The 26,533-nt window shown below is 42.9% G+C and overlaps 1 protein-coding gene across 1 annotated transcript in view; it reads right to left on the minus strand.

The window, feature by feature from the left end:
• LOC126100362 (solute carrier family 15 member 4-like) overlaps positions 1 to 26,533 on the minus strand; it is a 67,286-nt gene that overhangs the window by 17,895 nt on the left and 22,858 nt on the right. The window contains exons 6-7 of the mRNA XM_049910972.1: positions 1,947 to 2,028; positions 1,739 to 1,857 (exon numbers count right to left, since the gene is read on the minus strand). Coding sequence (XP_049766929.1) covers positions 1,739 to 1,857; positions 1,947 to 2,028 — 201 coding nt within the window. The remainder of the gene's footprint in view (positions 1 to 1,738; positions 1,858 to 1,946; positions 2,029 to 26,533) is intronic.

Raw genomic sequence — 26,533 nt, forward strand, 5'->3', positions numbered from 1 at the left:
AATTATGAAAACTCTTGTGCATGCATATTTTTCACCAGAAGTATCCTAATAACGTTTGGAGGACATAGTTTATACTGTTTGTGTCTCATATGTACATATTTTCTATATAATTCTGAGAAAAACTGGAGGAAGCTAGAAGGAAAGATGGATAATATATATGAACTAAGAGAGAACAACAAGAATACAAGACCAAGAAAATAGGGCTCCGATTAAAAAGGGTGTATGACAGATAAAAAGTCTTTCAACCCTATAGTTCAATTTATACATCAAAGAAGAAATGACTGAAATAAAAGCAAGATTTGAGATTAGCATTAAAATTTGGGGTGAAAGGATATAATGATAATAATATTCACTGACATTGCTATTGTCAGTGAATGCAAAGAAGTAATAAAGGACACATTGTATGGAATAAACAGTCTAATGTGTAAAGAATATGGATTGAGACTAAACCAGAAAAAGACAAAAGTAATGAGAAGTAGAAGAAATGACAATACCGAGAAACATAACATCAGACTTGGTGATCACGAAGTAGGTGAAGACTTTTGCTGTCGTGTAAGCAAAATAACCCATGATGGAGCAAGCAAGGTTGACATACAATGCAGACTAACACTGGCAAAGAGAAGTCTACTAGTATCAAATATTGGCCTTAATCTGAAGAAGAAATTTCTGAATATGTATGTGTGGAGCAGCATAGGCTATGGAAAAACTTGCAAAGAAGGGAATCGAAGCATTTGGGATATGGTGCTATAGAAGGATGTTGAATATTAGGTGGACTGATAAGATTAGGAAGGCGTAGAATATGGAGAAGAAACTGAAAAACGGAAAACACTGACAAGAATAAGGGACAAAGACATCAGGAAATAATTTCCCTGGACCTAGAGGAGCTTCAGAGGGTAAAAACTGCAGGGGAAGACAGAGATTGAAATACAACTAACAAATAATTGAGGATGAAGGGTGAAAGCGTTACTCTGAGATGAAGAAGTTGGCATTCCCGGCACTCTCCCTGTATTATTTATATAAATCACAGAAAACCCAAATCAGTATTATGAGAAGGAAAGTTGCTACTCACCATATAGTGTAGATGCTGAGTCACAGATAGGCACAATAAAGAGACTCAAAGTTATAGCTTTAGGCCTTCATCAACAATAGACAGATTGTCTATTGTTGACAAAGGCCTAACGGCCAAAAGCTACAATTGTGAGACACTTTTGTTGTGTCTATCTGTGACTCAGCATCTCCATTATATGGTCAGTGGCAATTTTCCTATTCATAATATTGTTACATTCCTTCCTGGATTTTCCATTGTTTGAAAACCCAAATCAGCATGGCCGAATGTAGATTTGAGCAGTTATCTTGAATATACGAGTCCAATGTCTTATCCCTGTGCATCTTGCTCATTAATTAGACAAACAGAAGCACATTTTAGAAGAAACAACATAAGAAAATAAAACATGAAGACCCCAATTAGTATTTTTAAAACTAGTTACAAATAATGTGAGAGTAAAAAGTATACTCAAATGAAAGAGTTCATTTGTAACATACACGGAAAGCTGCAAACCAATCTAAAGATTAATGATGAAAAATACAAACACAGACCCAAAACGTTTTTAAATATTCCCGAAAATTTATCTGCTAACTGTATTTTAACTGCAATTTTCTCCACACCAGTATTTCTGTCTTCTAAATGCCTCTTATACTAAAATGCAAATGTAAATATGTAAGTGAAAGGTACTCATACCTGCAACACCTGCAAAGACTTCAGCACTGCCAACTAGGCAGTACTGTGGGATCTGCCACAACAAAGATATGTCACTTGCGTTGTACGTAGTGTTGTGTATAACTTGTTGAATGGCATGCCTGCAAATAAGGAAATTTGTGTATTTTTTCCAGACATTTTGCATGAATGACATATCAAATATAGCGACATATTTTTTGAATGTATTTACCCCTGTTGCCAGCGTTTTAGTGAAAAATATTCCAGGACACCTGCTGCTACGGCTGCAGAAAAACTGAACCCCATTCCTAGACCTGGTTAAATAACACAGAGAGAGATTTCATTTCTTAATTATATGCTATGTAAAAATTTTAATGTCATTCAATCTCAAAGACGAACATTACATTAGTATTTCTTTAAGCAATGACAGCCCATTAACTGTTAAAACAGAACACAGTAATACAAGCAACAGAAAAATCATATAGAAATAAAGTATTTCAGGTTTCCAGGGACAATAGCTTGTTTTTAATAATAAAAGATGGTAATGAAAAGACCTGGTGGAATGTAAATAATTTAAGGTATGAAGGTAACAAATGACCAGAGTTGAGGTGCTGAGTCATTGAAAGGCACATAAGAATGATGACATATAGGTTGTGTGTGTGTGTGTGTGTGTGTGTGTGGGTGGGTGGGAGGGAGGGAGGGAGGGGGGGAGGAGGGGGAAGGGGACAGGAAGCCTTCACTCTTTAAATTATTTAATGATAAAACACTTATTTGTCACACAATATATGATATTATATAAACACCTATTTGTGAGAGGTAGTCAGAAAGTACTGCCTCTTATTTCACATGAAGTAAAATATTGTAGTAATATAACAAATTTTACTTTCGTGTGTCTATTCCAACATCATCAAAAGCATTTGACTGTGTAGTTTATGGTATTCTCCTAGAAAAGCTAATATTACAATGTCAAGGCTCTTGCTGGTAAATGTTTTTCATCCTGCTGAACTAAAAGATACAGAGTGCCACATTAAGAAATCAGACAATATAAATAATAAAAAAGAATCTTTAAAGTGGGGAATAATCACAAGTTGTACTGCAGGGATTTATACTGGGGCAGCTATTGTTGTTGTCATCAACTATCACTGAATGTAAATAAAACACAATATGTGCCATTGATTATAACAAAGGATGTGACGACACTGCAAAAAATACTTCACGAGCGAAAGCGTCATTAGACCCAACAGAAATTCCAAGTTCTCGAGCGTTGATAAGACCCCAAAGCAGAAAACGTGTTACAATCATCTTATGATTCTAAGTTCTGCTATTTTGCATTATGGACAATAGTAGGCAGCTGATTTACTTTTTCCATGTATAGGGACTAATGTCTTGTGGCATCATGTTTTGGGCTACTCTTAATTGGCAAAGAAAATGTTAATTACACAGAAGTATGTAATCAGAACAATATGTGGTGTCCAATCAAGAACCTCTTGCATACAGCTCTTTAAACTGTTGGGCACATGTCACGACTGTGTTAGGTACATTTACCCAATTATGCAATTTTGTGTATACCTCAGTTCAAAAACAACAATAACATTGAAGAATACAATACTAAAAGGAGAAATATCTTACACTGTCCAGCACTCAGTTTTATTGTGCACAGAAATGAGTGATGAAGATACAAGATTTGCATGGAACATGCAAATAACCTACTTTCCTTGGAAAGATGAATGTATTCCATCAACAGCTGGCAGCACTGTAATGTTTGTGAAAATGGCTTATATTGACGTGAATACCAAACAACAGACAGTAACAATGTTTGAATGGTGAAGGTAAAACCTCAATGCTTGTTCACAAAAGGTTGAAGAGATTTATAGGATGCTACAAGATGTATCAGCTTAGTATGAAGGTGAGTTTATCATTGTATGGAAAATACAGGATGAATGTCACAGCCAACAACAGTTGAGTATACAATGGGGCACCAAACACCCGATCACATGCCATTGTCAACTGTGTGATACATAAAGACATTGATATTTTGTAACACCAGACATAAACTGAGTAAGCTTTATGTCTGTGTGTAATGAAACACTCCAATGCTTTTGTATGGCAATATAAGAGCACTGCTGAAGTAATGCAACTTTGGGACAGTATGATCCATTCAGTCTTCTTCTGTTTAGCCTACTAAAAGAAACTCATTCTGGCACACATATATATGGTGCAGCATTAATACCTTGTTTTTAAGCAAGATAAAAACAGATGAAAAGGGTGGAGATTATAGTGAAAGGTGAACAGTCTGTCTGAAGATCATAATTTTGTTCTGTGTACTTTTTTTCCTATATTAAAAGAGAAATACAAAGCCATTAGTTTCTAACCAATCCTCAGCCTCTTATTACTAACCTTTCAGGTAAGTTAGTTATAATTTCTATGGTATTCTTATCACTTCCACCATAACTCTCATCGGCTCGGCACAATATGTCTAAAAGACAATATCCATAATTTACCCCTGAAGGCTCTTATTGCCACACAAAAATATTCTCTCTCAGTGAGTTTCTGAATGTACTCCTAATTTCATATAGGATCAAAAGTAAACGAAATGAGAAAGATACAGTGGCCTTCAGAAACGGAGTTCTGTGAATCCAGCAAAAGGGGGAAATATGTCAACAGAACCAGAATAGTGAGAGATTGAGTAGAAAGTTACCTAAAACCTCTGGTCAAGGGAAACATATATTTCTTCACTGAAAACATGAAGAGCCATATAATCTCTTTTTCCCTGCTCCAGAGTGCACACAGGGCTGTATGTGATACCTGAATTTGCTAGTGTTGTGCATAAAAATTCTTAGCTGCCATTGTTCTTAATGCGCTCTATCCAGAAATATCTAGACTGAAGAAGGAAAGACGTCAACATTTTGCTATCATCTTGTTACTGGATTCTGTACTATCTTTAGTTCACAACCATATGTTGAATCTGCTGTCTTCTGTTGAGTCTCATGTTACTTTCAGTGGCTACCTTAGTTCTTTTGGTCCACAGCTCATGTGCTGCTACAATTTTGAGATGATGAAATTCGATGTTTACAGTATCCTGGAGTAAGTAATCAATGATTCTACTTCAGAAGGAGAAATGGACTATTCTGACAGTTTTCCTCATTTGCATACAGTTGAATGCTTTGATAAATGATAAAGAAAAGGAGTAATGTAGTGAAATGTTTGCAATAAAGTATAAACTGAAGGAACATTTGTAAAATTATTTGGGTACTGAAACATGTCATAATGCAGTGCAGTCTTTTGAGTCGCAGTGACTGCCTAAGACACCAAGACAACAGATGTAAATCTGGAGGATGTGTGGCTGATTACTTTCCTCCCCAGCATCCATTCCACAGAATTTCTAGTATAAAAGCACCACATGATCCAACTCCCAACTGCAAAAGATTGTGCATGCAAGAATTCAACAATGGAAAATCTAGGATGGAATGTAAAATATAATGAAAAGAAAAGTTGCTACTCTCCATACAGCAGAGATGCTGAGCCACAGATAGGCTCAACAAAAATACTCTCACAATTACAGCTTAAAGCCATTAAGGTCTTTGTCAACAACAGATGACAGACACACATACACACACACAACTGACACATGACTGCAGTCTCAGGCAACTGAAACCACATTGCGAGCAACAGCACCAGCGCATGATGGGAGTCGCGACTGGGTGGGGATAAGGAGGAGGCTGGGGTGAGGAGAGGGAAGGATAGTATGGTGGGGGTGGCAGACAGTGAAGTGCTGCAGGTTAGACAGAGGGCAGCGGAGAGGTGGGGGGGATGGGGTGGGGATAGTGGAAAAGGAGAGAAATAAAAAAACTGCGTGTGATGGTGGAATGATGGCTTTATAGTGCTGGAATAGGAACAGGGAATGGGATGGATGGGTGAGGACAGTGATTAATGAAGTTTGTGGCAAAGGAGGGTTATGGGAACGTAAGTTGTATTGCAGGGAAAGTTCCCACCTGCACAATTCAGAAAAGTTGGTGTTGGTGGGAAGGATCCATACAGGACAGGCTGTGAAATAGTCATTGAAATGAAGGATATCATGAAACTTCCTGGCAGATTAAAACTGTGTGCCGAACCGAGACTCGAACTCGGGACCTTTGCCTTTCACGGGCAAGTGCTCTACCGACTGAGCTACCCAAGCACGACTCACGCCCCGTCCTCACAGCTTTAATTCCGCCAGTACCTCGTCTCCTACCTTCCAAACTTTACAGAAGCTCTCCTGCGAGAGTTCCGAGTCTCGGTCCGGCACACAGTTTTAATCTGCCAGGAAGTTTCATATCAGCGCACACTCCGCTTTAGAGTGAAAATTTCTTTCTAGAAACAACCCCCAGGCTGTGGCTAAGCCATGTCTCCGCAGCATCCTTTCTTTCAGGAGTGCTAGTTCTCCAAGGTTCGCAGGAGAGCTTCTGTAAAGTTTGGAAGGTAGGAGACGAGGTACTGGCGGAATTAAAGCTGTGAGGACGGGGCGTGAGTCGTGCTTGGGTAGCTCAGTTGGTAGAGCACTTGGAGTAGGTGGTGGTGGTGGTGGTGGGGAGGATTTATGGGACAGGTCTTGCATTTAGGTCTATTACTGGGTATGAGCCATGAGGTAAGGGATTGGGAGCAGGCGTTGTGTAAGGATGTATGAGTATATTGTGTAGGTTTGGTGGATGGCGTTATATCTCCCACTCTCTCTCCCACACCTCTTCCCCTGTCCTACTGCTCATCTGCATAAGATCTCCATCCTGCCATCTCCTGAATGTCTTCTGTGTCACAAGATTAGTTCGACATTGAACAAATAGCATTTAAAAGAGTGTACAAAATTAAATGCTTGTGATTTGGACTTAACAACACTGTGTAGGGAAGCAAGAAGGCAAATGACGATTATTGGCAGAACATTAAAATAACATATAATTATATCTAATTATTTAATTATCCTCCTAACCTTGTACAAAAACAAATCTCCAATGCCTTATCTTTCCAGTCTCCCACCACCTCCCAAAGTCCCACCATCCAGCCACAGAGGAGCATTCCCTTGTAACTCAGTACCCCCAGGACTGGAGAAACTGAATTACATTTGCTGCCAGGATTTCAATTACCTCTCGCCATGTCCTGAAATGAGAAATGTCTTGCCCACTACCCTTCCCACCCCTCCCAGTGGTATTCCCCCATCCAGTGAACCCACAAAATATACTCGTCCATCCTTACACAACCCCTGCTCTCAATCCCTTACCTCATGTCTCATACCCCTGCAACAGACCTAAATGCAAGACCTGTCCCATACATCCTCCCACCACCACCTACTCCAGTCCAGTCACTAACATCACCTAACCCCTCAAAGGCAGGGCTATCTGTGCAACCAGTCATGTGATCTACAAGCTAAGCTGCAACCACTGTGCTGCATTCTATGTAGGCAAGACAACCAACAAGCTGTTTGTCTACATGAATGGCCACCGACAAACTGTGGCCAAGAAACAGGTGGACCAACTGGATGCTGAACAAGCTGCCAAACATGATATCCTTCATTTCAATGACTGTTTCACAGCCTGTCCCATATGGTTCCTTCCCATCAACACCAGATTTTCTGAACTGCATAGGTGGGAACTTTCCCTGCAATACATCCTACATACCCGTTACCTTCCTGGCCTCAACCTCCATTAGTCACTGTCCTCTCCCATCCAGCCCCTCACCTGTTCGCATTCCAGCACTACACAGCCATCATTCCACCATCTCATCCAGTTTTTTTATTTCTCACCATTTCCACTACTCCCCCTCCCCCCCTCTCCCTGACCAACATCTAAACTACAGAACTTCACTGTACACTACCCCCACTATACCATCCCTCCCCCACCCTGCCCCAGCCTTACCCCCCACCCAGTTGCCACTCCCATCATGCACCGGTGCTGCTGTTCGCAGTGTGGTTTGAATTGCCTGGGACTGCAGTCGTGTGTGTGAGTTGTGAATGAGTGTCTGTTTTCTATTACTGATGAAGGCCTTAATGTCCGAAAGCTTTAATTGTGAGAGTCTTTTTGTTGTGCCTATCTGTGACTCAGTATCTCTGCTATATGGAGAGTAGCAATTTTCCTTTTCATAATACTGTATGCAAGAATTATATTTCCTTTTACAAATTAACTACTTAGTCAATACCAATTTCGATTTCAAAATTGTTTATCCACAGAATATGCTGTTTTAAATTCTGTATAATATGATTTGTGAACTGAAAATGACAAATATCATCAGCTTGCATTTTCTGTGACTTGACAAAAGTATGAGATTGTGCACTTCACAGTACTCTCCTAAAGAAGCTCACATATTATGGCACCAGAGGTCGTGCTGGTAAATGGTTTTTATTCTATACCACTACAAGGTTGCACTACAGCTATACCACAGGCATTGGTTTTGTGTCTGCTCTTGTTTTTGTTATATATAAATGATCTATCATCATCATCATCATATATGTAAAGAAGCAGAAATTGTTATCTTTGGTAAAGATGCAAGTATTATATTCAAGGCTATTCTCAATGTTATTTTAATGTTCTGCCAATAATCGTCATTTGCCTTCTTGCTTCCCTACACAGTGTTGTTAATTCCAAATCACAAGCATTTAATTTTGTACACTCTTTTAAATGCTATTTGTTCAATGTCGAACTAATCTTGTGACACAGAAGACATTCAGGAGATGGCAGGATGGAGATCTTATGCAGATGAGCAGTAGGACAGGGGAAGAGGTGTGGGAGAGGGAGTGGGAGTGGTACAGGGATAGAGGGAGAAGGATATACTGAACAGAGTTATGTATGGAACACTGTATGCATCAAAAAATTAAGAAATTATGTAAATGGTCAGCATGCTGATATATTTCTCATGAACAGATATACTATAATTGTAAAAGTGACCTTTTTTTATATCACGGGGTTACTATTATGATTCACAGTCCATAAAAATAACTGACTCTTACTGTTTACGCAAATGTACATAATAAGATCAACACTAACCAAGATAAATGATATGCTGGATCACTAATAATCAAACAAAAGACTCAAAATACGTTAAGAGCCCACAGTGATTGGAGGAAGTGGCTTATGGAAAAAAACTGAAGATATTTACTCATTTTTTGGTAGTAATAATTAATATGGGCCTTGCAAGGAAACCAAAATTCAGTGAGTACTGGCCAAAAGAAGTTGCATAAATATTCAGTCAGATCTTGATAATGTTTCAAAGGGGTGCAAAGATTGGTAACTTGCTTTAAATGTTCAGGAATGTACAACTGTGCACTTCACAAAAAGAAAAATGATGTCAACTACGACTATAGTACCAATGAGTCACATTCAGAATCAGCAAACTCATACAAATATCTGGGTGTAAGGCTCTGTAGGGATATGAAATGGAGTGATCATGTAGACTCTGCTGTGGGTAAAGCAGATGGTAGACTTCAGTTTAGGAAACTGCTTACAAGTAACTCATGTGACCCATTCTCGAACACTGCTCAACTGTGGGGAACCCATACCAAATAGGACTAACAAAGAATATTGAAGATATACAGAGAAGAGCAGCACGAATGGCCACAGGTTTGTTTGACCCATGGCAGAGTGCCACAGAGATGCTGAAGAAACTGAACTGAGGCTCTTGAAGATAGATGTAAACTATCCTGAGAGAGTTTGCTGACGAAGTTTCAAGAACCACCTTTGAATGATGACTCTAGGAATATACCACAACTCCCTACATATCACTCACATAGGGATCAAGAGGACAACATTACAATAATTACACCACACATATAGGCAATCGAACAATCATTCTTCCAGCGATCCATCCACGAATGTGGCGGGAAGAAATCCTAATAAATGGTACAGTGGGACATACCCATTGCCATGCATTTCACAGTGGCTTGCAGAGTATAGATGTAGATGAATCAATATTTCTTAATTCCTTTCCTGTAAACACTGCAAGCCATGATAGGTCCAAAGCAGTTTCACTGAACGTGCACCTCAACAACAATGAGATGTGTCTTCCTTGTAGCCAACCTAATCATGATTCATTTCTGACATTCACCATTTTTAGTTCATTTTAATTCTGTGCTGAAAAGAAACACCTTGACTCTGTTCAAATCATGATGCTGCTCTTTGAATACCAATGTGTATCAAAACACAATACTCCACAGCATATTGTGTGTAAAAATTGTTTGTACAAGACCCAGTAAACTATGTTGTGAATAATCTCTCATGAACAAATAGACCACAGTTTTTGAACTATGATTATACGAAAGATGAATTTTTTTTCTTTCATGGGCATACTGAGCTGTGTCATGGGCACAGTGTAAGTTTGCCTCTACTCTTGTTCAGTATCCGATTTCATACAGATCTGGCAACAAGATTTGTGTATGTAAAAATGTGTGTATTATATATATTGTATGTTTGTTGTAACAATATTTTAAAGACTTGGTTTGTTGGAGCCCAAAAGGAGATTAATGCATGAAGTAGCAGTGAGGCAGCCTCTGGTCTTCACAGAAAGCAGAGATGTAACAACACTGCAGAGTAGCTGGCTACCACTCAAGCTCCCCGAAGGCTGAGAATGACAATGAAATCTTTCTCGAAAGTCAAGGTGGCATTACTTGTTTGTTCACAATGATGGTTCCAAATGCCCTTTACTTGAGAAGAATAAGCAGTCCACATACGAGCTTCATAGGAGTCAGTTCGGCAAAAGACAACAGGTCATAGCCCATCTTGGTTGAGGAAGGTGGGGTCAGACTTTCTGATAAGCATACTTACAGGTTCGTTAAGCATAATGTTTTGAAGACTACCATGAACTGGTGTGGCTGCAAGATTTTTTCTCCTAAGACAGATATATGACCAACTTTGAGTAGATTCAGCTGATAGTGTTTGCTCCTACGAATTGTTTAGTTCTGCCAAGTGAGATTTTTATTGATTAATAGTATTTTCTGTGCAGAAATAATAATAAATGGTTTACTTGGAAGGAACTGTAGTAGCCAAGTCTTCATTCTGTGGTAGTCATTGATGTAATTGATTGTACCACAAATTATCCAATTTCATCCAAGTTGTTCTGATAGCTATCTGAAAGCACTCACAGAGGTAATTAGATTGTTGCTTTTATTTTGTGGAGCATTGGGTGCTTTTGTGGTGCCTTGAGTGAGGAATTGACTCAGGTGCGTATTATTGGATGTCTGGGCACTAGCAGATTATGACTGGAATTACTTGGCTTAGCATATGTAACAGACAGCCAACCAGTTGCAATAAATGGTGGTTTTCAATTAACCTTTAGCACGGGTTCAACAGATTTAAATTTGTCTTTCTCAGAAGGACAAGAAACCTGCATACAGTGCAATAACACAACTTGCAATCAAAACACCATGGACCAATATTACGTGTAAAACAGAAACTACTATCTACAGCAAGTGCAGGCATGTCACAAACAACATGATATATACCAACATAGGACAAGTAGTACTCATAAACTTCACATTAGGAATCAGTCAGTAAAGTTATTTCAACATGGATTGTGTCAGCAATGGTCTGTACATCCATATGTAAAAATTAAGGCCCCTAAAATCTAGAGCCTTGTCACATCAGTAAAACCAACCCAATAAAATACTAGACCATTTTAAGAGTTACATGCTGACTCAGGGAGAGTGGAGAGTGACACTAGGAAAACAAATCTTGTGGCGCATGCACTGATAAACATGTATACTTTGTGGCATAAACAACCAATAAGCATAAGCACATAGAAATTACTAACAGAAATAAATCATGCAAATCAATGAGTATAGAATAAGATGTTAAAAAAGACAAACATAAAATATACTAGCATATGTTAAGACCCTTATCGGACTATCTGTAATTATCATACAGAAATAGTGATGTCTGTGCATAAGTACGTCATTACAAGCATAATGACAGCAAAGACAAATATAAATTCCAGTATATCATCATATGAAAAGTAATAGTGCCAGTGCATAAGCACGCTATTAAAATTAAAGACAGTAAAGAGCAAAAATTCATAGTCTCTGAATATTGATAAACATAACAAAAGTGAAACTTCCTGGCAGATTAAAACTGTGTGCCCGACCGAGACTCGAACTCTGGACCTTTGCCTTTCGCGGGGAAGTGCTCTACCAACTGAGCTACCTAAGCACGACTCACGCCCGGTACTCACAGCTTTACTTCTGCCAGTATCTCGTCTCCTACCTTCCAAACTTTACAGAAGCTCTCCTGCGAACCTTGGAGAACTAGCACTCCTGAAAGAAAGGATATTGCGGAGACACGGCTTAGCCACAGCCTGGGGGATGTTTCCAGAATGAGATTTTCACTCTGCAGAGTGCATGTTAGCTCCTTTCTTTCCTAACAGATGCTCTTTGTATCTTGTCCTCACAGCTCTGCCTGTCTGACAAATGTAATAGCATAGGCAATTGTTGCACATTAATTTATAGACACCTGAAATGGAAAATGAGTCGCCAGTATTTTCCACTGTATGCAAAAGTTTTCTCTGCAAACTATTGCCTGAAGAGAAAATGACATTACAATTATATTTATAACTAGAAGACATTTAATTCTATACAAAATGTTTCCCAAGATGGGACTGCATACAAATTTGTTACTGTGGGAGGAAAGGTCATTCCACAACATCGAACATTCTTGAGGTTTTCTTTCTGAAGATCTACCATGCCCTGGTCCACGATGTTTTGGTTGTAAGTTATGTTATAGCATTGTATGCAGGTTTCTTGTTCTTATATGGAAGATGGGTTTAAATCTGTTGAAACCATGATAAAGGTTAATTGAAAACTGCCATTTATTGCAACTGGTTGGCTGTCCTGTACATCTACTGTTCTGTAGCCATTGCTACAGTGCAGCTCTGTTCAAAATATTACTTGGCTCATCATATTAACTTTGTCCACAAGCATATAAGTTGATTATCCCCTTAAAGGGACTGTGGCACGAAGGATTTTTTCCTTTGTTTTTTGTGTTTCATTGCTATTCATGAGGGGAATTAATAATTTCGTTGCTGTCACACACACACAAGCTACGTTCATCTGTACTGGAATACCTAGAATTCTTAACAAAGAAAGCTAAATGCATTGCTGAAGAGTACACCAAAATAAAGAACTTGTGTTAACTGTTCATTGCAGTAGAAAGTAATACTTCTGTTAGAACTTCAAGTTTAACACATATATTTCGGAACGACACAACAACACATATAAGTCACAGAGTAAGTTGACATGTGTACACGTTAGCATTCGAATAAGCACTGACTCTCAGTCTAGCGGCCACTGCTCGGCTGGCCGCTTAGGTGGCGCAGCTGCTGCATGGCTGGCAGACAGCGCCACACGTAGAGGACGTGCGTAATTGCGCGGCGGCACTCTGAATGATCGGCGAGTCACAACACTTTTCCCCCCTTTGAAATTGTTGCACTGGTCTTGATGGAGGCGTCCTGGAGATGGCTAACGTCCATAGGCGTTGTTTGACTCGCCGTAAAGTCTCGAGGAGGAGGCTTCCCGTACGGACGGAAGTGTCCCCGATGATAACGGGTCGAGATGACAGGAGACGTAGGGGTCAAATCTGCTGGGGCCCCACGCACCAATCTGCCCGTTGCGGCAAGTCCAGTTGATATGACAGGAGACATGGGCGATGTGTCGGCATCCGTTGGAGGAGGAGGCGAGTAGATGTACTCTGACAGAGGATGGTCCTCCGGTTCCTGCATGGGCAAGTCTCCTGGTGGCGTCCCTTCTGGTGCTGGCATCGCGATGACGGTGAGAGGGCTGCATTGTGAGTATTGAGAGATGCCAAGATCCCGAGCATCAGGTAGAGCCAAAGGTGGTGTGGCGGCATTCGGAACAGGCGTTGCTGGCACCCGAGGCCGAAGCTGGTCCGAATGATGCACTGCAACACCCGTGTCCATCTGGATTTCATACAGACGTCTGCCACGGTGTCTTAAGATGCGGCCCGGGCTCCATTTTGGCCGCCTGCCATATCCCCGTACCCAGACGAGGTCGTCGGCGGTGAACCGGCCAAGTGAAGGCACCCGCGGCTGTGAGGTGGGAGGCCGCAGAAGATGAAGTAGCGTGCGGGGCTGTCGGCCATGTAAGAGCTCAACCGGGCTGTGATCGCCCATGGGGGTGAAACGGTAAGACGCCAGGAACTGGAGAAGCGCATCATCAGCAGCAGAAGAAGTCAGAAGTTTCCGCATCTGAGCCTTAAATGTGCGGACCAGTCGTTCAGCCTCACCGTTGGATTGTGGATGGAACGGCGGGGCCATGACATGCGTAACGCCGTGACGAGCACAAAAATCCGCAAAGTCGGAAGAGGCAAATTGCGGACCATTATCAGTAACAAGAGTAGAGGGGAGGCCTTCCAAAGAAAAAATGCGGGCGAGAGCACTGGTGGTTGCCGCGGTGGTAGGTGACGTGCAACGGACAATGAAAGGAAAGTTAGAGTAGGCGTCAATTACGAGGAGCCAATAAGTACCTAAAAAGGGTCCCGCAAAGTCAGCATGAATGCGCTCCCAGGGCTTCTCAGGCGAAGGCCACGGTGACAAAGACGACTTCGGGGCAGCGGCCTGTGATGCACAAGGGCCGCAGGCAGCGACCATGTGTGCTATTTCAGAGTCGATGCTAGGCCAGTACACACGACGGCGCGCCAGAGATTTTGTGCGAGACACACCCCAGTGCCCCTGGTGAAGGAGGCGCAAGACCGAAGCACGCAAAGACGCAGGTACCACAACACGCGGCGAAGCATTGTCAGTGGAGAGGAGGATAACACCATCCCTAGCTGTGAGGCGGTAGCGCAAAGTGTAGTAGTTCCGCAACGGATCAGAAGTCTTAGCGGACGGGCGATCTGGCCAACCCTTCTTAATACAGCGTAAAACCCAGGAGAGGGTAGGGTCAGAACCCGTATAGGCCGCCAGCCTGTCCCCAGTGATGGGGAACCCGTCCACAACCCGCTGCTCGGCAACATCCAGGTGGAAACACAAAAGTTCGTCCCTATCGAATGCCTGATCAGGACCCATGGGAAGGCGAGACAGAGCATCAGCATTCGCATGTTGAACGTTGGCCAGAAATGAATCTCATAATTGAAACGGGACAAGTAAAGAGCCCAACGCTGGAGGAGGTGTGCAGCCTTGTCAGGAAGTGACGTTGATGGATGAAACAAGGAAACAAGTGGTTTGTGATCGTAACAAGATGAAATTTTGAGCCATAGAGAAAAACACCAAACTTATGAAGAGCATAAATGATGGCCAAAGCTTCTTTCTCAATTTGAGAATACTTTTGTTGGGCATCCGTGAGCGTTTTGGAGGCATAAGCAATGGGTTGTTCTGAACCATCAGAAAAACGGTGCGTAAGGACTGCACCGACCCCGTATTGAGAGGCGTCTGTGGCAAGAACAAGATGTTGGCCAGGTCGATAAGTAGCCAGGCACGGGGCCTGTTTCAGCATAGTCTTTAATTTCTGGAAAGCCGCGTCACATGACGCGGACCAGTGAAAAGGCACGTTTTTATGCAACAGGCGATGCAACGGCTGAGCCACCGAAGCCGCAGACGGTAAAAACTTGTGATAGCATGCTATTTTCCCCAAGAAGGCCTGCAGTTCCTTAACACATGTAGGGTGAGGAAGGGCATCAATCGCAGCGACAGTTTGTTGAAGCGGACAAATACCATCCTGAGAGAGTTGAAACCCCAAGTACGTGATAGAGGCCTGAAAAAATTGTGATTTCTGAAGATTACACTTAAGACCGGCAGTCTGTAAGACATGAAAAAGTGTGCAGAGATTTTGAAGATGTTCTTCAGTGGTGGAGCCAGTGACAACAATGTCGTCCATGTAATTGATACACCCAGGGACAGGGAGCAATAATTGTTCCAAGAATCGTTGAAAGAGAGCAGGGGCACTAGCAACCCCGAATGGCAAGCGTTGGTATTGATAGAGGCCGAAAGGCATGTTAAGGACCAGAAACTGCCGGGAAGCAGCGTCGAGAGGAAGTTGTTGATAAGCTTCTGACAGGTCAATTTTAGAAAAATACTGGCCTCCAGCAAGTTTAGTGAACAGTTCTTCAGGACGGGGCATAGGGTAAGTGTCGATGAGGCATTGAGCATTTACAGCGGCTTTGAAATCGCCACAGAGATGAATATCACCATTTGGCTTAGCAACTACGACGACAGGAGAGGACCACTCACTGGAAGTGACAGGAAGCAAGACCCCTGATGCAGTGAGACGATCCAACTCCCGTTTTACCCGATCACGAAGGGCCACGGGAATGGACCGAGCCCGAAAAAACTTAGGCCGAGCAGTGGGTTTGAGCGTGATATGAGCTTCAAAGTCGGTTGCACGGCCTAACCCAGGAGAAAAAAGGGACGAAAATGTCGTCGACAAGGAATCCAGTTGAGCATAAGGAATAGCGTCAGAGACAATATTGACAGAGTCATCTATGGAGAACCCAAAAACGCGAAAGGCATCGAAACCAAAAAGATTTTCTGCGTTGCTCTGGTCGACCACAAATATGGGAACAGTGCAAACGATGGATTTGTAAGATACCTCAGCATTAAACTGTCCCAAGAGAGAAATCTTCTGTTTATTGTACGTCCGTAATTGCCGAGTGACAGGGGACAGGAGTGGAGAACACAGCTGAAGATACGTCTGAGAATTAATTATAGTGGCAGCAGAACCGGTATCCACTTGCATGCGAACATGTCGACCAAGGATTTGGACAGTGAGGAATAACTTCCCTGAAAGGGAAGAAGTGCAATTGACAGACAACACAGAATCAGAATCAGCGTCATGTTCATGAACATCATGTATGCGGTCGGATTTACAAACGGAAGACACATGACCTTTCTTTTTGCAATTGTGACACACAGCCCAACGTTGGGGACAATCCTCGCGTGAATGTTTCGTAAAACACCGCGGACATGAAGGAAGTTGCTAGGGATTTTGCTGCAGTTTCTTAGCGGGTTGTTTACGGCTAGGCCGAGGCTGCGCATGGGAGCGCACTGCGGCCACGTCGGCCGGCGGGGACGCGCCGCACGCGTCGTCAACAGCGCACAGAGGTTGTATTTCCCCGACATCACCCCACGCCTCTATTTGCACCCCAGCGGCGCGAGAAATTTCAAAAGACTGCACAATGGAGAGAACTTCATCTAGAGTCGGATTCGCCAACTGAAGGGCACGTTGCCGAACTTCTTTGTCGGGCGCCGACCGGATAATAGCATCCCGTACCATGGAATCGGCATAGGATTCTTTGTGAACGTCAGTAACAAATTGACACTTTCGACTGAGGCCGTGAAGTTCAGCAGCCCAAGCGCGATAGGATTGATTTGGTTGTTTTTGACAACGATAAAAGGCAACATGAGAGGCTACCACATGCGTTTGCTTTTGAAAATAGACAGACAGAAGTGAGCACATTTCAGCAAAGGACAAAGACGCAAGATCCTTCAAAGGAGCCAATTGCGACAACAACCGATACATTTGAGGTGAAATCCAGGAAAGGAACAGAGACTTACATGGTTGTTCGTCCGTGACATGAAATGCCAAGAAGTGCTGTCGAAGACGTTTTTCATAATCAGACCAGTCTTCCGCCGTCTCGTCGTAATGAGGAAAAGGAGGTATAGCCAACGACGAGAAACGCCCCGCATTTGACGCCACGACGAAATCGCGAATCGCCGCTGTTAGAAGCGTTTGCTTTTCAAGGAGATTTTGCAAGAGTTGCTCGACAGTAGCCATGGAACCCTGTGAGTCAACGGTGAAAAGGAAAAATCCCATCCTCGTCGCCAATTGTTAGAACTTCAAGTTTAACACATATATTTCGGAACGACACAACAACACATATAAGTCACAGAGTAAGTTGACATGTGTACACGTTAGCATTCGAATAAGCACTGAGTCTCAGTCTAGCGGCCGCTGCTCGGCTGGCCGCTTAGGTGGCGCAGCTGCTGCATGGCTGGCAGACAGCGCTGCACGTAGAGGACGTGCGTAATTGCGCGGCGGCACTTTGAATGATCGGCGAGTCACAACAACTTCTCTGGCTAAAATATTTTGATATTACATCCTAGGCAATGTAATTCTACTGAGAGAAAAAGATGCTTACAAATTTCACTTTTCCCTAGGAAAGCAAAAGTCACCATTATCGATGAGTTAATTTGACCAAAGGTGGAGAAAACCTACAAGGACAGTAACTAATTGGAATTAGATAATGAAAAGTAAAGAATATTCGTATGTTAGGCTGATCAAAAGTACAGTGGTCATATAATTGGCTATCAACATAGTTACAGCAAGGAAGAAAAGATAATTACACAATTACTAACTGAATAAAAAAAAAAAAAAACTAGTTAACAGAAAGGAATTGAAATCACCCTCAATTGGGAATTGAGTTTAGTATAGAAAGGTAACTTTTGTTTATGCAATTCCTTTCCATAGTTACTCAGTATATTCGCGGATAATCAGAGGTTACATTACGACCAGCTAAAAAATTCGCAGATATTTTGAATTAAGGAGAGACAGTTACATAATAAACAAATAAATTTTAATTACATCATATTGTAAAGAAAGATAAATTAATTTTTCTCATACCATAGTTAGGAGAAAAATGATCCACATCAAATTAAATCACCAATATTATGTAGCAGATGAGGATTACCTCAGATAAGTGCTTGATGATATAATTTATGAGCCGCAACTGAGTTTATCGCCACTGACAAAAAGCAATTTTCACATACACTCCTGGAAATGGAAAAAAGAACACATTGACACCGGTGTGTCAGACCCACCATACTTGCTCCGGACACTGCGAGAGGGCTGTACAAGCAATGATCACACGCACGGCACAGCGGACACACCAGGAACCGCGGTGTTGGCCGTCGAATGGCGCTAGCTGCGCAGCATTTGTGCACCGCCGCCGTCAGTGTCAGCCAGTTTGCCGTGGCATACGGAGCTCCATCGCAGTGTTTAACACTGGTAGCATGCCGCGACAGCGTGGACGTGAACCGTATGTGCAGTTGACGGACTTTGAGCGAGGGCGTATAGTGGGCATGCGGGAGGCCGGGTGGACGTACCGCCGAATTGCTCAACACGTGGGGCGTGAGGTCTCCACAGTACATCGATGTTGTCGCCAGTGGTCGGCGGAAGGTGCACGTGCCCGTCGACCTGGGACCGGACTGCAGCGACGCACGGATGCACGCGAAGACCGTAGGATCCTACGCAGTGCCCTAGGGGACCGCACCGCCACTTCCCAGCAAATTAGGGACACTGTTGCTCCTGGGGTATCGGCGAGGACCATTCGCAACCGTCTCCATGAAGCTGGGCTACGGTCCTGCACACCGTTAGGCCGTCTTCCGCTCACGCCCCAACATCGTGCAGCCCGCCTCCAGTGGTGTCGCGACAGGTGTGAATGGAGGGACGAATGGAGACGTGTCGTCTTCAGCGATGAGAGTCGCTTCTGCCTTGGTGCCAATGATGGTCGTATGCGTGTTTGGTGCCGTGCAGGTGAGCGCCACAATCAGGACTGCATACGACCGAGGCACACAGGGTCAACACCCGGCATCATGGTGTGGGGAGCGATCTCCTACACTGGCCGTACACCACTGGTGATCGTCGAGGGGACACTGAATAGTGCACGGTACATCCAAACCGTCATCGAACCCATCGTTCTACCATTCCTAGACCGGCAAGGGAACTTGCTGTTCCAACAGGACAATGCACGTCCGCATGTATCCCGTGCCACCCTACATGCTCTAGAAGGTGTAAGTCAACTACCCTGGCCAGCAAGATCTCCAGATCTGTCCCCCATTGAGCATGTTTGGGACTGGATGAAGCATCGTCTAACGCGGTCTGCACGTCCAGCACGAACGCTGGTTCAACTGTTGCGCCAGGTGGAAATGGCATGGCAAGCCGTTCCACAGGACTACATCCAGCATCTCTACGATCGTCTCCATGGGAGAATAGCAGCCTGCATTGCTGCGAAAGGTGGATATACACTGTACTAGTGCCGACATTGTGCATGCTCTGTTGCCTGTGTCTATGTGCCTGTGGTTCTGTCAGTGTGATCATGTGATGATCTGACCCCAGGAATGTGTCAATAAAGTTTCCCCTTCCTGGGACAATGAATTCACGGTGTTCTTATTTCAATTTCCAGGAGTGTATTTTGTTAGGAAGAGTTTTTTCAAAGTTTTTTCTCAGAAGCAAATTTTTGCCTATGAAGGTGTTGTCTCTTAATATTAGTCTGAGTTGAGCCTATTTGTTAACTGTTCATTAGTCTCATTAGTTTCGGGTAAGATGTGATAACTAAGTTTCTGACATAAGTCTTAAGTCTGCATTGCATATTGTAAAGTACAGTATGCTTTCTTATTTTTTATTTATTTATTTATTTATTTCTGAAAGTATTTGTATGGAGTGTAGCCATGTATGGAAGTGAAACATGGACGATAAATAGTTTGGACAAGAAGAGAATAGAAGCTACTGAAATGTGCCGCTACAGAAGAATGCTGAAGATTAGATGGGTAGATCACATAACTAATGAGGAAGTATTGAACAGAATTGGGGAGAAGAGAAATTTGTGGCACAACTTGACTAGAAGAAGGGATCGGTTGGTAGGGCATATTCTGAGGCATCAAGGGATCACCAATTTAGTATTTGAGGGCAGCGTGGAGGGTAAAAATTGTAGAGGGAGACCAAGAAATGAATACACTAAGCAGATTCAGAAGGATGTAGGCTGCAGTAGGTACTGGGAGATGAAGAAGCTTGCACAGGATAGAGTAGCATGGAGAGCTGCATCAAACCAGTCTCAGGACTGAAGACCACAACAACAACATTTATTTTTGAGGGCCTTAGTTTCCCTTCCTTACAAGAAACAATATATATAGTCATTAAAAGAGTAGGATTGTGTATTCAACTTTCGTTAAGAAACTGTGAGGACTTTCAGCAATCCTGGTATCTAATGTGGAAAGTCAGGTATGGCAATTTATGAAACCTCCTATTATAATCACTGTATAAATTTCTGGTGTGCTGGATGGCAGATGTACCTAAGTAGTAGCGCAACAGGAAGCTAGTTAAACACAGTGTGGTGGCTTGTGCAGTGGCTCACTCTTTTGTAACATTTAAATTAATTAGAACTCTAGTTTACATGCCAGCACAGTATAATATACACCGATGAGCCTAGGCCTAAACATTATGATGAGTGCCACCTGTTGGCGCTATGGGCATGACACAGTATGCAAGGCATGCAGGTGGAGGAGCAACAAATGGGGAATCATTCAAGCAACAATACAGGCCAAAAACAGAGGAGCTCACTGACAAGTGTCTTCAACAAAGGGAAGACTGTTATGACCTGGCAACAGGGACTGAGCATCTCAGAAAGGGCGAAGCTTACCGGCTGAATGCTACTGTCGTGAGCATCCATGGAAAGTTACTGATGGACAGTGAAACTGCGGGTAGGTGACAAGGTGTTGGCTATCCACACCTCGTCACAGGTTGTGTAGGTCAAAGGCTTGTCCCCTCTGTAAAGCCCAATCTCATAACTTGTCCAAAACATCATACAATAGGAACAATGACATTATTAAGCAAACTTATAATTTACAGTACTAAAACGAACTTAGTTAACAAAACTAATTCAAGACATTAAAACGTATTGAATAATATTGTAATATATTGTGTGGTAATGAAAATGGCGTACATGAAGAGTTTAATATGTTCAAATTCCAAAACAAGTCCAGGAAATAGCAGCCTGAATACCTTTGTTATTTACTGCAAGCAAATTGTCTAAGGTACACAGTTCATCCAACTTTATGTAGATTAGCAAGTGGAGTGGATCCTGAAATTCACCATGTCCACAGCTTCATCAGTACTTATGTAGTGCCATTTCTTAGAATTTTCTTTTCACTGGAATGAGCCAGTTCTTAGATGATTCAGGACTTTCAGTCATACAAGGGAGTTCAAAACCCCCAGAAAATTCCTCCTTCAGGATGTTCCATGGCCCTATTGTGGACAAGTTCTGTGAGAGTTATACTTAATGTTTATTAGGTGATAAACTGCTTTGGTCAATTTTAAGAAGCTCTTTCTTTCTTTCAGTTTCATTGGCTGAGGAATATGTCCAGATATTGTGTGTCTGGGGTTTGTTTCTTGCTTTTGTTTTCCAAGAGTACCATGATGCTGCAGGCACAAGTGTTTTGGAGCACATAGCTCAGCACACACTGTTGAATGTGGAGCTCTGCAGCAGACAATTCCTGTGTGTCTCCACGTTAACCAAACGACATCGTCAGTTACATTTGCAGTGGGGTGATCTACACGAGTCATGTTTATATTAAAATGTGATATTCACATCTAGTGAACTGGTCAAAACATTTATTTGCCTTCAACAAGGATTTATTTGTGTCTTTTGTGAGATATTTGCAGGCAGTGAGTTTTGTAATTATTAAAAGTATTTTTACTGGGTGACTGTAGTGCCCATCAAGAATGATTTGTAAATCTTAGAGAAGGTTTGTCATGACATTACCAACCTGAAAATTAAATATGTAGTTAAGGCAAGGTGGAATACCTCCACATGCTATACTACCATTTCTTGCATAAGAACTATATTCTCTGTTACTTGCATAATACACATATGCATATATAAATTATCAAACTTCTTATTCCAGCTGTATTTTTCTAAAGTTTGTCATCAGGTACATAATTAACAACCTGCTGATAACACTGCAATTAGTTGATATTGAAACATTTAAAAATACTAAAATATTCCAATTCATTGTAATGATTTGCACCTCAAAATATGACCCACTATAGTTGGAGTGACAAATGATGGTGGTCTAATTTAGGCTTGTTCTGTGTACCCACATCACGCACTCTCTGACAGGCAGTGAGTGATCAGTAAAACTCCGAGTGGTCTGCTGTGAATGTTGTACCCAATACAAGCATTAAATGGAATCACGTAAATATGTTAGGTTAGGTTAGGTTAGTGGTGTTTAACGTCCCGTCAACAACGAGGTCATTAGAGACGGAGCGCAAGCTCGGGTTAGGGAAGGAAATCGGCCGTGCCCTTTCAAAGGAACCATCCCGGCATTTGCCTGAAACGATTTAGGGAAATCACGGAAAACCTAAATCAGGATGGCCGGAGACGGGATTGAACCGTTGTCCTCCCGAATGCGAGTCCAGTGTGCTAACCACTGCACCACCTCGCTCGGTTAAATATGTTAGGAAAAAAAACTACTCTGAATAAAGCCATTGGCTCCAACTCTGCCTAAATTCTTAAGCTGCTGCTATTATACAAATCTTCAGACAAAACATTTACGTAACTTTTCACATACCCCTCTCAGCTGTCTATATAGTGACCAGATAAGGATCGATCTGATAGAAATACAGGGGTTGGACAAAAATAATGAAACAACATCAGAAATGGATGCTTGAACATAAATGCAGATGCCAGCCAAGCCTGAAAGTTGTGCTGCTGTATTTGACCATGGGCACCTGAGCAACATCCTCAGTATGTTGCAAATGTCAGTCATGGTCAGAACAGTGTCCTGTCTAGTTGTGACTGCATTATGTCAGAGCTAAGTGAATTCGAACATAGGCAAATTGATGGTGCTCGTATGATGGGTGCTTCTGTAACAAGGTAGCTGAAGTATTTGGTGCTTCACGAAACACTGTATTGAAGATTTATACAACATAAAGGGAAAGTGGAAAGTCAACATCCACTCAGTCACAACTTGGATGAAAGTGTGTGTTAAGTGATCATGACAGACAGTTGCTGAAGAGGATTGTGACGAAAAATAAAAGGATGACAGCTTCAAAAGTCACTACAGAACTGAATGCAGCAGTCATAGGTGGTGCAAAAGACATAAAACCTGAACTATGGCACAAGGAAAGGCAGTCATTTTGTAAGATAAGTCTTGTTGCATGCTGTTTCCAACTGCTGACCAAGTTTACATCCCAAGAGTGAATCACAGTCAGAGGGGAGGGGGGGATACAGGGTGTGGGAGGTGAAGAGGGGGGGGGGGGGGGCGGCAACAGGTTCGGTGATGATTTGAGGAGCCATACTGTGGTATTCCTGCCAAGGATTCTGCGACCATTTTGGCTGATCAAGTCCATTCCATGCTACAATGTTTGTTCCCCAATGGTGATATCAAGTTCTAAGACAACAGACTCCTGTTCACACTGTCAGCATTGTCCAAGATAAGGTTTCGTGAGCATGAGGATGAATTTTCGCATTTCCCCTAGCCACCACATTCACCATATCTCAATACATTTTACCCTCTGTGGTCTAGTTTGGAGAGAAGGGTGCATGATCGCTATCCATCACCATTACCTGAACTTGCCACTTTTGATGGAATAATGGTATAAGATCCCTTTGAAAATCATACAGGACCTGTATTTATCCATTATGAGGAGAGTGGAAGCTGTTACAAATGCCATCAAGCATGATGATGTGTTGTGTTTTTGGTGTTTCCATATTTTTGTCCATTTCCTGTATTAGACATCTGCAGAATTCTGATAAATTGTAGACGGAGTGGCTAATGAGATATGGAGTATTCGTACTGGCACTTAGGTTATCTACTTTATACAGTAGTCTTAATGTACATTTCTGTAGAATGAACACTTTTTTAATACCTACGCTGCAATGTCCCAGAAGATAGTGCCATAGAATGGAACTGAATGAATATGGAAAGTATAAGAGCAATCCTGTCTGCAGGTCAACCCAGTGAAAACATACATTGCGGACAGTTATTTCCTGCACTGTCCTTATTCTGACAGCCACAGCTTGAAGAGGAGTTTGAAGGAGCACAGGTTCGCTACACACCGAATTCAGGACATAGGAGCATACTCCACCTGACACACTATTATATTTGCTACAGTTTTTGTAATATCCCCTATAGCTGCAAAGGGCAGGGATCCGCACCGTCACAAACCAGGTTCCCTGGAGCACAAAGAAGAAAGCAAGTGTAAAGCTTAACAGTTGTCATAGTTCAGCCAGGTGGTGGAAACAACTGTCGCAGATCCACTGGAGGATGACGTTGGCTGGAGGCTGGAAAGGCATGGAGGGATCAAGGAGCCAGTTTACACCTCAGAGTCCCCTGTTGCCATCGATTGAGTACATGTGCGATATTCATAGGGTCTGAGAGTCTGGCGAGATCTTGGTCCTCGGGAGACACAAGAATCCCATCTTGTCCTCAGATGCAGAGCTTATCAGTAACAGTGGTGTGGGGGCCACTGCAATTTCTTATATCTTGGGGGCCTTTTTATTTCTCTCACTGCTCCTGGGGCTTCACTGGGTGGTAGGACTTCACTGATTCAGTCTCAGTTACTGAGGAGGATCTTGAAGCACTACGACCAGCTGCCTGTGGATTCTTCAGCCACTGGCTGGTGTCCTCTTTCCCACTGGTAGGAACCTGGGAAGGGAGTGATCCAAGAGACCCCTTCCTAGTGAGAAGAGCCGAAGAAGACTGATCTTTCTCTAGCTAAGAAGTGGGGACTTATGTCCCCGATGGTTGTGGGGTGGGGGTGGGGGAGGGCATTGCTCATGAAGTAGGTGTTGCAGGAGCAACAGGCAGAGGAGTGCCCCCTCACCGACAAGGGGGCAGATGTAGTCTTGAGACCCTGGGGACCAACTATAAATGGCGGAACTGATGGGGCTGGAACCGTTGTTGTAGCTGCAGTGTAAGATTATGTCATGCTCACAGGGTTTAGCCTTTCAAATTTCCTCTTAGCCCTTGTGTAGGTCAGTTGGTCCAGGGTCTCGTATTCCACGATTTTCCTGAGAATCCTGCAGTCAAGCGAACAAGGGGAATGGTGCTCGCTGCAGTTGACACAGACGTGAGGCGGGGCACACGGAGTATTGGGATGTGATGGACACCCACAATCTCGACATGTGATGCTGGAAGTACAGCAAGAAGCCATATGCCCAAACTTCCAGAACTTAAAGTACCACACCGAGTGAGGGATATATGGCTTTAGATCACAGTGGTATACCATCATGTTTACCTTCTGGCGTAATGTGTCACCCTCACAGGCCTAGATTAAGGAACTGGTGGCAACCTGATTATCCTTCGGACCCCTATGGAAGTGCTTGACGAAATGGAAACCTCATTGCTCTAAGTAGACACACAACTCATCATCAGACTGCAAAAGGAAGTCCCTGCGGAATGTAATACCCTGGACCATATTTAAGCTCTTATGGGGTATGATGGAAACAGACACAGCCCCACCCCCCCTGGCTTGTCATAGGCAACTAATGCCCATGCCTAGGCAGAGGATTCTGTTTTTATCAGGACTGACCCAGATCACATTTTGGACAATCCCTCCAAGTCCCCAAACTTGTCCTCTAAATACTCCACAAAAAACTGAGGCTTCATTGACAGGAAAGATTCCCCACCAGCTCTTGTACATTCTAGGTACTGGGAAAATAAGGTTCTCTTCTATCTTTAGCCTGACATTCCTCTCATGGTGTCGCCAGGGAGGGGAATGATTTGAGGTCATACTGCCTTGCATGGGACTGAGACCTTGAAAGCTTAGAAACTGCTGGTGTTTGACCACCTGCAAGAGATGACACAGTCGCTTCATGGTGGGTCATCTGTCCTGATGCCATCCACTCCAACCAGACACCCTCCCCAAGGGTGCCACCCTGCCTCAGCAAAGGCCACCTGGCAAGATGACCATTGCCGGGTCCTGATACCTCAGGTAGATGGGCATCTATCTACTCCTTGGCATATGTGGGGAGTTAATGGCGCAGAACAATTGCTGTATAGTCAGGAGGCTACAACCAAGAGGGTACATGGTGACCCCATCACAACAGACTGGCCACCATGCTGGATATCAGGTGCAAACAC

The sequence above is a fragment of the Schistocerca cancellata genome, chromosome 9 (assembly GCF_023864275.1).
Source record: "Schistocerca cancellata isolate TAMUIC-IGC-003103 chromosome 9, iqSchCanc2.1, whole genome shotgun sequence".
In the NCBI taxonomy this organism is placed as follows: Eukaryota; Metazoa; Arthropoda; class Insecta; order Orthoptera; family Acrididae; genus Schistocerca; species Schistocerca cancellata.